Raw genomic sequence first — 14,133 nt, 5'->3', positions numbered from 1 at the left:
AAGAGTGGCATGATGCGTATGATAAGCTGTAGTGTTTTAACTTAACCATTAGCATAGATTTTTCAAGCCCTCATCAGCGTATGGTACATTACACTGAATCATATATATATATATATATATATATATATATATATATATATATATATATATATATATATAGAAGTAAGTTCAAATAAAAACAACAAATAATGTGAGAACGTAAAAACACTATGTTTATGTTATTATTCTGTAATGAATGATGTATATGTGTGTTGTTGAAGTAATTTTAATATGAATATTAACATTTGATTGTTCATATATTCGTTAGAATGTTATTATTCTATTATAAATTCATGTATGTGTATTTTTGTAGTAAAAATCTAATTTAGTTTTAACATATGAATATTCTTTTATTCATTGGCGAATAATGACATAAAGCTGTGGATACAAAATTCATTGCAGAATAATAACATAAAATAGTGTTTTTACGTTCTCACACTATTTACTATTTTTATTTGAACTATCCTTCTATATATATATATATATATATATATATATATATATATATATATATATATATATATATATATATATATATATATATTAAACCAAATAAAAAAAAAGAAAAAAAAAGAGTGAAATTTAAAGGATCGTCCAAGTAGGAACAAAAAAGTTAGATACTGAACTCGCAGGTTATCCATAAGCCCATGATAGACCATTAGTGTAATTTACTTAAAAATAAAATAAAAAAAGAATAAAAAAAAACTTTTTACTTTTTTATTGTGCAGGTTTCAACTCTTATTAATGATTTATGTTAGTTAACTTAGTTATAGTGTAAATAATATAATTAATTACAAGGATCCAACTATATCACTGAAAATTTGTTTTTTTACAAGTATGTTATTAAAGAAGAAAATATATCTATATATATAATCTTTCTAGGCTTGCACTATATATGACCAAGAGTTAAAGGGTGAGTTGTATCTCATTTCACTTGAGCGTGCACAGGTCGATGCATATTAAGGATTAAGAAACACGAAAAGATTGTTGAAATGATGGCGATAAGGAAAAGTATTCCAGAAGCAACATATACACCATTCTTCACAAGGTAACAGTTCCCGTCCACCCACCCTTTCCCGTATATCTGTTTCTGGCTCATGCTTGATGCGATTCCCATCAAAATAAACGCCATGAAAAAACTCGTCCTATAGTTAAAATAATATAATTTTAGAAAAAAAAATATATAGCATAATTGTTGGTGATATGTATCACTAATATTATTTAAGTGTAATTAGATAAATTTGTTGATCAATTTTTCCTTGATAAATATAAAACAAGTTAGGATGGTCTAGATTTAATATTTGTTTAACTTTGTTTTGCTTGAAAGTACATTGCTATTTATGGGCAGCCCCTCAATTGATGGGGGTCATGGGACATCGCCCCTGGCAGCAGGGTCCAAGGGATGGCAATCTCTGGCAGGGTCCAAGGAGCAGGGTCGTTTTTCGACCTAATCCTATACCCGGTTTTAAGGGGATTTTAGAGACAATTTTATAATGGTTAGAAAACTGTTATATGACAGTGTTGGTAGTTTTTGGACAAGATGTTTAATTTTGTCTTCATTATCATATACGAATTCTGGTACACAAGATTATATAATTTTCTTCATTCTCTGTTCTTGAATACTTGGTTTTATCTGATTAAAGACATTCGTGTGTGCTACCGAAATGCTTTAATCTGAAATTATGTTTCACGACTTTAAATAATCCAAGCTTTCTAAATACCTTGATTTTCAAACAATAAATACCAAATGTTCATTTTAAAAAGTTATATATATATATATATATATATATATATATATATATATATATATATATATATATATATATATAGGTTTAGGTTCTATGGAAAACAAAAAACCCTAAAAATCATAAAAATGCATAAAAAAATACTTAGAGATCACAAGACTTTTTTTTGAATTTTTTTTATAAAAAATCGTAGCTTTTTATTAAAATTCGCTGAAAAAAAAAATCGCAGCTTTTTTTTCAAAATGTTTTTCAACGAATTTCTTTAAAAAGCTACGATTTTTTCATAAAAAAATTCAAAAAAAAGTTTTGCGATCTCTAGGTATTTTTTTTTATGCATTTTTATGATTTTTAGGGTTTTTTTGTTTTCCAAATAACCCTTCCCCCTATATATATATATATATATATATATATATATATATATATATATATATATATATATATATATATATATATATATATATTCACACTAATTACTAATTCATGATAATATCAAATTGAGTACATTACAAAAATGGTCCCTAATCAAATTTTCAATTGTGGTCCCTAAGTTTAAAATTTGATAGGTTACATCTCTGTGGTTTGTGAATATTGCACTACAGGTCGTTGCTCCATATAAAAAGACCAATTACTTTATTTTTTCTTTTAACAACTATATATATATATATATATATATATATATATATATATATATATATATATATATATATATAAATTATTGTTTATTTATCTTTATTTTAACAGAATTAATATAGATTATTTATAAAATTATTTTCATTTTTTTAAATCAAATTTCCAAATTACATAAAGTTATATTATTATTATTATTATTATTATTATTATTATTATTATTATTATTATTATTTTTATTCCTATTATTGTTATTATTATTATTATTATTTATTGCTTTATTTATTGATCTTTGTTTTTGTGGTTTGAAAACCTTTTAATATTTTTGACGTTTTATTTGTATATATTGTTTAATGTTGTTTTTTTAATGTTTTGTTCGTTTAAATTATATATATTTTTTTACTTTTATTTCTATAAAAATATTAAACAATAACCTGGATAACTATTAGTCTTCCATTCAAATTATTTAATGTTGGTTTTTTTCTTTTTCTTTGTGTATATATATATATATATATATATATATATATTAGATTGAATAGTTTTACTTTGGTTTTTTTCATAAATAGTTATACAAAAAAATATAATTATACGCAATAAATGAAGAAGTGTTGACATAAAAACGAATCATGTAAACGAAAAACACATAGAACCATAAAACTGAATGAAAGAACAAATACTAACACATAAGTGAATATTGTAAACAAAAAACACATAAAAAAACAACATTAAATAATTATATTGGGCGATTTATAGTTATCTAGTTTATCATTTTAATTTGTTTTTTCATCAAAATGTATAAAAAAACATTATTATATAATGTAAACGAAGAAAATATTAAAAAACGACATCAAATAATATATTTAAATAAAACGTCAAAAATATTTGGGTTATTATTTTAATTTGTCTATTAAAAAAATATTAAAATAACAAAAAAAAAATTATATAATGTAAACAAACAAAACGTTAAAAAACAACATCAAATAATATATTCAAACAAAACGCTCAAAAATGTTAAAAGATTTTTAAATCACCAAAAGAAAGATAATTAAGTAAATCTAAAAATAAATAATAATATGATTTTATATAACTTAGATAATTGATTTAAAATAATAAAAATAGATTTATAAATAATCTGTATTAATTCTATTAAAGTTATGATCTATATATATATATATATATATATATATATATATATATATATCTTTAAAAGATATATATATATATATATATATATATATATATATATATATATATATATATATATATATATATATATATATATATATAGTTAAAAGAAAATGATAAAAGGCAAGGACTTGTAATGCACAATATTGACAAACCACAAGGATATAACCTATCAAATTTTAAACTTAAGGACCAAAACTGCTAATTCAACCAAACCGTAGGGACCGTTGCTGTAATTTTCTCTATCAATTTTTAAGAGTTTGAATCTGTATATGAATACTCATGAAGGGAACAATAGGGAGGATCTAGATTTTCGACTACAAAATAAAATAACTCAAAATACAGATTTTCAACTTTTTTTTATATTTCAAATTACAAAAAGTTTTAATTTCATGGAGGTGCAAACCTTCGCTTCCATAGTTCCATGTAAAACGAATCCGTTTGTTTGTTTACTAGTATAACGTATTGGTGAATTTTGTCGATTAGAAACAATATTGTAATTTGAAAAATATATTAAGTTATATTAATATTATCGAAATAGAAAATACATTATATTTTTATAAATAGATAGATTTTTCAGTATATAATAATTTAATAAGAAAAATATTGAAAATATGATATTATAATTGAACGGTTGTAATAGAAAAAACGAAAGAATTGATGCTCAACTTTCACATTTTGATGTTGTTCGGAAGTCTCTTTGTAGAAAACAACACCGTTTGTATTATTTTCATAATTATTTTGAAAGAAGATCACCATCAAAATGGAACTATTAGTTACATATATGACATCTTTAACTAAAAAAAAAAAAGAAAAAAAGGCAGAAGTATATATCCTACTTTCAAGAACACAAATTAATCCAGAATAATAACGTTTTCAAAAGGATACATTCGCGGCTAAAAATAGAATGTCGTTATCCTTTAGAATTGGTATATGTACGTATTAACTAAAGAAATACGTCAGGCATAACACCATTTTTAAAACCGCATATAAACATTATTCGGTTTTATTTGGAAAATTTTACCAACAAAAACAGTACTGATGCTTTTATTGAATCTTATCAATTTCAAAGTTGTAAACCATTTCATTTTACTTTAACAAATAAAATGTCAAATCTGATATAGTATCGAATATTGCAAATCGAATTGAGTAGTGGGTTTGAAACGAAGTTACCATGAGAGACACAAAATAATGCTTGCAAAGGAACTCTTTGAAGACTTGAAATCGGCTGATCTTCTACAGAAAATGAAGAACCCTGTCCCTATGACTTGGGCAATGAAGGAACATATCAAAGCTGCAATTCCATAAACAAATGCCCGGCTTTGAGGCAAATAGCATAACTTTCCATCCACTCGAATCTCCTCTTTCTGCAAAACGGAGAATTAAAACCCGCCAACTACTAAGTTCAAACGACCGGAGCTAGCCCACGTAAAATTAGCAAGTGGCTGTTTGAAGTATATATATGAAAATACCTTTGATTTCTTGAACTCACAAATGATGCATAAAGCAAAAGAAGCAATGCTAAGGAAGATGATGATGGCGATGATCAAAACATGAAAAATGATTCTGGTTTGGTGTTGTTTTTCCATGTAAAAAGATTTATTCCTGTTTGTGTATTTGGTTATTATATGATGAGAAATAGAAGCAAGAGAGAATGGAACAAGAGCTTGGACATTACTCAAAGAAAAGAAAAAGAAAAGTCGTGGTTAAAACGATTCTTTCAGTTCTTTTATGTGTCTTCGTATAGAGGGGGGGGGGGGGGGGGGGAGGGGGGGTATATGTGGGGGAGGAGAATAGGGAGTCATTGCTTCGAAGGAAGGTAGATATACCATCCCTGCTAGTTGAATATATTTGACGGATAATTGCACCTTGGAACATGGTGTGTATAAGTTATATACTAATATAATATAGGAAATGATCACGTGGGTTTATATATATATATATATATATATATATATATATATATATATATATATATATATATATTTATATATGATGCCCATTACTTCATCATGAGTTGACTAAATGGCCAACATCCAAGTTGAGTAGGAGTGGTTATATATATATATATATATATATATATATATATATATATATATATATATATATATATATATATATATATATATATATATATATATATATATATATGAAACGTTGCTTCATAATGACTTGACTAACTAGCTAACATCCAAGTTGAGTAGAAGAAGGAGGAGTGGTTATGTCAATTACTATTTCCTAAGTGTCATATTCCTTGTAATCATGATATATATATATATATATATATATATATATATATATATATATATATATATATATATATATATATATATATATATATATATATATGAGTTCAACAAGGAACCATTTTAAACCTTAGAACCAAGGAACCAATTTTTTCTCAACTTTTAGAGCAAATTTTTCATCAAAAAAAAAATAAAAATATAAATATTCATAACTTTTTATCCTTCATCCATTAATATCAAATTCGATTAAAAAATGATATTTTCATATTCACACTATGAATTTGTTTAAATTCACATTGTGAATCTGTACTGTGAATATGTGCGGATTTATTCAGTGAATTTATACAAAATTAATGATTTATAGTGCGGATTCACAATGTGAATCTGAACTGATAAAAAAAGTAAAAAAAAATTATCAAATTTGATATCAATGGAAAGAAGTTAAAAAGTTATGAATTTCTATATTTTTAGAATTTTTTTCGATAAATAATAAGATATAAAACTTGAAAAATAATGGTTCCTTGTTCTATGGTTTAAAATGGTTCCTTGTTGAACTTTTGTGTGTGTATATATATATATATATATATATATATATATATATATATATATATATCATATCATACTATATTATAAATGAAGCATTTTTCCTTTCACCACATTCATTTGAAACTCTCATGTATTTTTCTTTTCACCACATTCATTTGAAACTCCCATGACTTTTCAATTTCTTTCTAATAATGATTATAACTTGGTTAATAAGATTAAATAAATATCAAACCTAAAGTGTAATCATATATAAACTAAATTTCAATATTAAAATAATATATTTATTTCTACTTATAAAGTTATGTTTTTCAACTTTTAACATATTATACTTAATTTATTAGTTTTAATATATTGTTGGAAGTAAACCATTATCATTTTAAAACTACAACTTTTGAATAATTTGTATAAAATAATTAAATTATAAATTTAAATGTAACATTACAGGATTAACTTAAATATAAATTTTAGTTTAACTTAAACAATCCAAAGAATATTTTGTAAATAGTTAAAATTGATAAATTATATTTTATTTCTAATAATGATTATAAGTTGGTTAATAAGGTTAAGTAAATATCAAACCTAAAGTTTAATCATAAATAAACTAAATTTCAATATTAAAATAATATATTTAGTTCTACTTATAAAGTTATATCTTTACCTTTTAACATATTATACTTAATTTATTAGATTTAACATGTTGTTGTATATAAACAATTATCAATTTAAAGCTACAACTTTTGAACAGTTTGGACAAAATACTTAATTTGTTAATTTAATTATATAACATTACAATGTCAACTTAAATGTAAATTTCAGTTCCATTAAAAAACTCAAAGAATATTTTGTGAATAGTTAAAAATGATAAATTGTAGTGCTAAATGCAAATACTAAATTATAATCTCAATTTAATTAAAAGATTTCCTAAAGATATTTGTACAATCGTTAAAAGTTTTCAAATAAGTAGTTTAAAATAACTTATAATAACAATAGTTAAAAATAACTCTATATAAATGATTATATTGTTACCTTTAAAATCAAAAAACAATGTTTGATGTTTTAAATCATTATAATAATAGAAATTAAAACGTTAAACAAATAAATTTTAAAAAATTAATTAACAATAACAACAACTATAAATAACATTAAACCATATATTATATTTAATTTTATTCATGAGTAACTCGCAGATAGAAGTCATTCAAACGGTTAAGATTATACAGTTATAATAGATGTATATATTATCATAAAATTCAAAATAATCAATATATTATATCAATTTATTATACGAATTATTATATCAAATTTAACAACAACGTTATTGTAATATTAAAAAAAAAACATATATTTGTAAATATTTTAAATATATAGGTGTTGCTGCGCAACGCGCAGGCATTCGCCTAGTATATATATATATATTTGTGTACACCAAATATTCAATTATCATTACAACCGTAAAGTAGTTACTCCATGACTTGTAGGGATGAGAAACGGAACTTGGTACCCTATTTCGAAACCAGAACCGCCTCGGAACTATCGTTTCTGGAATCGAAACCGTTTTAAGTGGTTCCGATTTCGGTTCTTATTTTTACGGAACCACTACTCGTTGGGCACCCGCGCGGAACCGGTATATATATATATATATATATATATATATATATATATATATCACATATTGTATACAGTATATTAAATAGCATCATTTAAATTCTAACTCATATTCGTTTATTTATGGACTTCAATTGTTTTAATTTTTTATATCAAAAGTATGAATTTAAGATACATGAAATCAATAGAGATTATTTATTCAAGCTACTGATATTTTTTCTAATCCTCCTGATGCGACATAGATCTGAACCACCTCTTCTTTCTTTCTCTTCTCTTGATGGCAGCTAGGGCGGAGAGATCTGCTAGTCACAATCAGAGAGATGTGTTAGAGCCGCCCTAGGGACTGTGCCCCGGGAGCGGGCTCCAACGATCAAGTTAGATCTGAGATGGTTCTCCATAGCTAGAGATAACCATCTTGGTGTTGGTGTTGGCGGTAGTGTATGGTGGCTAACGGCGGAAGGTGGTGGCTGAGGCACCCGGCCGGAGTCTAGGGTGGCGGCTGAGCCAAGGGGAAAGGATACCCCTCCATGGAGGAGATACTGTTCACTTTAGAGGGGACAATTAGGTCAAGGGAACTAATTCAGGCCTTGGGCCAGCCCAATTCAGGCCCAGCTAGCAAGGAGTTGGGCAAGGCCGCCTAGAGGCGTCGGGCGAGGCTGGCGGGCGCGCACCAGGCAAGGCTAGAAAGGGAGCATCAGGCAAGGCTGGCAAGGGAGCGCCAGGAAAGGCTGGCGCTCCAGAGCTGTCTAGGCCATGCTAATGGACCATATATCATCAAGTCCCCCCAGTCCGATGTTATTGTTACGCAGCCAATTAATGGGTTTTGAGCATTCTAACACTCCTAAAGTGTACATGCAACCCTAGAAACCTTGGATCTATGTTTTACTAAGATACATGCAAATTTGATTTTCCAAGGTTCTTAACCTAACTAGCATGGCATGGGGAACTTTGAAACATAAAAGCTAGTAGGAGAACATACCTTTCTTGTTGCTTGGATTCCTTGAGAACCTTGTGAGCCTAGCACCTCAAGTGTGATGCCTCAAATGTTTCACACAACACCACAACTCTTGGAATAACTTTGAGAGAAGTCCACACTCACTCAAAATCGGCTAGCCCTCTTGTTCTACACATAGTGCCGATTTTGGTAGCCCATGGGGTCCTTTTATAGTTGTGTCACAAGTAAGGTTACAACATGTAAACCCTAATTGACATGGCTTTTCATATTCCATGATCAATGGGTTTATAACCTCCATGGACTATCCATGGAGCACCTTATGGGTTTTAGCCCAATTCAATAAACCATGGATCATTAGCCCACTATATAAGAATGGATGATTTACACAATCAACCCCATATATTTAATTAGTCTCCTTTTGATCACCAAATTAATTCTAAATTAATTCTTGATCAATACTAATTAAATAATATTATTAATATATTAGAACTTATAATATATTAATAAACCTTAAGTGTCCTTCCTCTCATTTTGTCTATCCAAGTGTTGCAATGCCATGCAACCTAAATGGACCATGCCAACCGGGTCAAGTACATTCCAGAAATAGTTATGAACTTAGACACCTAATCCAACAGTCTCCCACTTGGATAAGTCTAATAACTATAACTGCAAGAATGACTTCAGGAACCGATCAACAATCGTAGCTCTTTCAAAGTCTCGCGGAACTGAGATGATGATGATACGCCATTTAAGATAAGTGATCATATAATCCTCTGCTCTCATGATATCAGTCGGACAAATGCATGGAACAATGTCTTACTTATTGTCCAACAGTTTGTTTCCCGATTTCCGATTTGTTTGACATAGAACTTAATCGAACACATCAATTTAGTTCTGACCGGGCCCGGTACATAGGTCACAACAAAATCATCGAGGGGCCCAGATATCGCTTCTAATCCAAGAAGGAACATATAAACTTCGACTCATTTGCTTGTTCTACTACTTGTTGAATTCTACACAAAGGCACGTTTTATAACATCGAGTTACCAATGCGTTTTCGTACAATCAATGTATAACCAACTCATAGTCAACAACTCATATCTCTAGGTTTGAAGACTTATATGATATTACTGTCTCACGATCACTCGAGATAAATTCCATGAAGTGATACAAGTGAGCGTGGGTTGAATCCAATACTCAGAACTTATGAGCACTCATGAATGTTGTAGCAACTCTTGCTATGTCCAACACTTTAGACATCTACAAGCCAGCTTCATGACAACCTTGATTCATATCTACTTCCAACATATGACCGACTGTGGAGAATTTAAATAATATGATATACCATAACATAATTATTCTGGAAGTCAAAACATGCAAAATGAAATGATAGTAAACGATTGATAGAAGATAGCAACACCTTACTTATAAATAAACAACAACTTTTATTTATCATCAAATGTCAATTACACTTTACAAATTTCAAAGCTATCTAATTTTTAAAAACTAATATCATCCTTTAGCCCTATGCGCCTTGCATGCTGAAGATGCTTAACCCTACCCAGTCCCTTCGTGAGGGGATCTGCTGCGTTCTCATCCGATGATACCCTCTTTGCCACGAGGAGTCCTTCTTCTATTCGATGTCTGATGAAATGGTATTTTCTGTCGATGTGTCTGGATCTTCCGTGATCCCTTGGTTCCTTGGCTAAGGCAACTGCACTTTCACTATCACCGAAAATCTCCATAGGCTCCTTTATAGCCGGTACTACTCCAAGGTCTCCAATGAAGTTCTTTAGCCATATAGCCTCCTTTGCTGCCTCGCTTGCTGCTATATACTCTGATTCGCAAGTTGAATCAGCCACTGTCTCCTTCTTGGAACTTTTCCAAGTAATTGCTCCTCCGTTTAAGGTAAAGACCCAGCCTGAATGAGAGCGGATATTATCCCTATCAGTCTGGAAGCTAGCATCACTATACCCTACTACTCTCAAGTGATTACTCCCACCGAGGGTAAGGACCCAGTCCTTAGTCCTCCGTAGGTACTTGAGAATGTTCTTTACCGCAGTCTAGTGAGCCTTGCCAGGGTTCCCCTGATATCTGCTGACCATGCTCAAAGAAAAGGCCACATCAGGACGAGTACAAGTCATAGCATACATGATCGAGCCTACAACGGAAGCATACAATACTCGACTCATCTCAGCTATCTCAGCCTCTGTACTCGGGCTCAGAGTCTTACTCAATCTAGCGTTACTCTGGATCGGTAACTCTCCTTTCTTGGAATTCTGCATGCTGAACCTATTCAACACCTTATCCAAGTAGGTACTCTGACTAAGTCCAATTTGTCTCTTACTCCTGTCTCTCAAAATCCTTATCCCTAGGATATAGACAGCTTCACCAAGGTCCTTCATAGCGAAACACTTCCCAAGCCAGGACTTCACTTCCTGCAGAGTTGGGATGTCATTTCCTATGAGTAGTATGTCATCCACATACAATACCAAAAAGCTAACTATACTCCCACTAGCCTTGACATATACACAGGACTCATCTTTACTCCTCGAAAAGCCAAACTCTTTGACTTTCTCATCGAAACAAAGATTCCATATGCGAGGTGCTTGTTTCAATCCATAGATGGATTTCTCAAGCTTACACACTCTATTAGGGTATTCTGTAGTCTGTACTGACAAAACCCTCTGGCTGATTCATGTAAACATCCTCAGCCAAATTTCCATTAAGGAAAGCGGTTTTGACATCCATTTGCCATATTTCATAATCATGAAATGCAACAATGGCTAACATAACCCTAATAGACTTAATATTTGCTACTGGTGAAAAGGTCTCATCATAATCAACTCCCGGAGTTTGAGAAAAGCCCTTTGCAACCAGTCGTGCCTTATAAGTGTGTAAATTACCATCCATGTCGGTCTTCTTCTTGAAGATCCATTTGCACCCGACTGTCTTACGACCTGGTACATTGTCAACCAAGTTGCAAACTTGATTGTCATACATGGACTGTATCTCGCTGTCCATAGCCTCTTTCCATTTAGCAGCCTCAGGGCCTGCCATGGCTTCCGTGTAGTTGTTAGGTTCATCCAGACTTACCAATGTGCTATCACTGATAAGTGTATCACCTTCCGCAGTAATATGGAAACCATAGCAATGCTCAGGTGCATTCCTAAATCTCGTGGAACGCCTCGGAGGTACAGACTCGTCAGTCGGATCAACAGGAGTTTTCTCCTCAGGTTGATTGCTAGGGTGGGTTTGAGGTTCCTTCACCACTTGACTCTTGAATTTCTTCAAGGTCAATTTGCCTCCCACTGTTTCCTTGGCTTATGAACTCTCTCTCGCGAAAGACTCCTCTCTTTGCTACAAAGACCACATTATCACTGGGTCTATAGAAGAGGTAACCAAAGGATTTCTGTGGGTAGCCGATGAAAATACTCCGTTCACTTCGAGGTTCGAGCTTATCGTGAGTCTCGCGCCTCAATAAAGTCTCGCAACCCCAAATCTTGATGTGATCTAGATTGAGAACTTTTCCAGTACACATCTCGTGAGGTGTTTTGGCAACCTACTTTGTGGGGACTAGATTAAGGATATGGGCGGCAGTCTTTAAGGCATACCCCCAAAATGAGATTGGTAGCGAAGCTCGACTCATCATGGAACGAACCATGTCCAACAAGGTCCGATTATGCCTCTCAGCCACACCATTCAACTGCGGTGTCCTGGGAGGTGTCAATTTTGAGACAATCCCACATTCCTTAAGATAGTTAAAGAACTCTGTACTAAGATACTCACCACCTCGATCAGATCGAATCATCTTAATGTTCCTGCCCAACTGATTCTCCACTTCCTGTTTAAACTCTTTGAACTTTTCAAAGGTTTCTGACTTATGCTTGATTAACTAGACATATCCATATCTACTATAATCATCAGTAAAAGTCACATAGAAGCGGTTAGCATCCCTTGTGGCGGTTCTGAAGGGTCCACACACATCAGTATGTATGAGATCCAATAAACCCTCACCCCTAGCACAAGTACCAGTGAATGGTGACTTTGTCATTTTCCCAAGCAAACAAGATTCACAACTATCATCCGACTTTAGGTCAAATGACTCCAAGACTCCATCCTTTTGGAGTTGGCCTATGCGTTTCTTGCTTACATGTCCAAGACGACAATGCCATAATGATGCTTTATCCAAGCTAGTGGAAGAATCAATACACAACACATTATTTCCTAGGTTATCTACAACTGACACAGTTTCATATACACCATCACAAGGTAATGCTTTAAAATAAAGAACATTATTAAAGAAAGCATTAATACCACCACATTCATTATCAAACGAAAAGGTAAAACCTTGTTTGTACAAACCATGAAAGGAAATAATATTTCTCGCCATTTCAGACGAGTAACAACATTTATTCAAATCTAATGTTAACCCACTACTTAGCAATAAAGAATAAACTCCAATCTTGGTGACAGGTGAAGCTTTCCTATTCCCCATGATTAAGTTTATCTTCCCATGCTCCACATTCTCACTTCTTCTTAGTCCCTGCAAATCAGAACATATGTGAATACCACAACCTGTATCAAGGACCCAAGAATTAGAGTAGGGTGAGTTATTAGACAATATAGTGTAAATACCTGCATGGTTGGGTTTCACTTTCCCATCCTTAACATCTTGCAGAAGGAGTAACAGAACCTCTTTTGGTTCCACTCGAAGAGGAGCCATCAAGGGACTTTCCCTTGGTACCCTTCGAAGGGCTCTTACTCTTCTTCCCTTTACCTTGCCCGATTGCCAAGACAAGGGTCGCGGTAGGAGTAGGAGTGGTAACAACCGATTTACCTTTAAGACCACTTTTCGCGGTCTTCAAAAGTCCTTGAAGCTTGCTGAGTGTAACTTCCTCCTTGTTCATGTGGTAGGTCATTCGAAATTGATCATAACAAGAAGGTAAGGAGTGTACAATGATGTCAATTGCCAACTCCTCGGGGAAGTTCACATTCAATTTTAGAAAACGGTCCACATACCTTTGCATTTTCTGCATGTGGCCCGTGATGGGTTCACCATCCTTCATCCGAGTTGTTATCATGGAGGAGATGATGTCATACCTCTCTTGACGAGCAATTTGATGGTAGCGGTCCATAAAGTCCTGGTGCATCTCAAAAGGGTAATAGTCCTCATAGGACTTTT

General features: G+C 31.4%; 1 protein-coding gene across 1 annotated transcript; it reads right to left on the bottom strand.

Moving 5' to 3' along the window:
* Positions 1–839: 839 nt before the first annotated feature.
* LOC145120312 (protein MODIFYING WALL LIGNIN-1-like) lies at positions 840–5,332 on the bottom strand. The gene is made up of 3 exons (XM_079056140.1): positions 5,069–5,332; positions 4,770–4,963; positions 840–1,184 (listed from the first exon to the last, which is right to left on the bottom strand). Exons 1-3 carry the CDS (start codon positions 5,183–5,185, stop codon positions 965–967), a joined length of 531 nt encoding a protein of 176 aa, XP_078912266.1. The 5' UTR covers positions 5,186–5,332; the 3' UTR covers positions 840–964.
* Between the last annotated feature and the right edge of the window lie 8,801 nt (positions 5,333–14,133).

This window comes from Lactuca virosa, chromosome 6, assembly GCF_052849685.1.
Source record: "Lactuca virosa cultivar CGN04683 chromosome 6, Lactuca_virosa_CGN04683_v6, whole genome shotgun sequence".
In the NCBI taxonomy this organism is placed as follows: Eukaryota; Viridiplantae; Streptophyta; class Magnoliopsida; order Asterales; family Asteraceae; genus Lactuca; species Lactuca virosa.
This window is presented reverse-complemented; position numbering and strand designations above follow the sequence as displayed.

Excerpts from the sequence above, each read along its gene's own strand:
- LOC145120312 (XM_079056140.1), bottom strand. The coding sequence starts at position 5,185 with ATGGAAAAACAACACCAAACCAGAATCATTTTTCATGTTTTGATCATC. Across the intron at positions 4,964-5,068 it reads GTGAGTTCAAGAAATCAAAG|AAAGAGGAGATTCGAGTGGA; the intron begins GTATTTTCATAT and ends TCCGTTTTGCAG. Across the intron at positions 1,185-4,769 it reads ATTATTTTGTGTCTCTCATG|GACGAGTTTTTTCATGGCGT; the intron begins GTAACTTCGTTT and ends TTTTAACTATAG.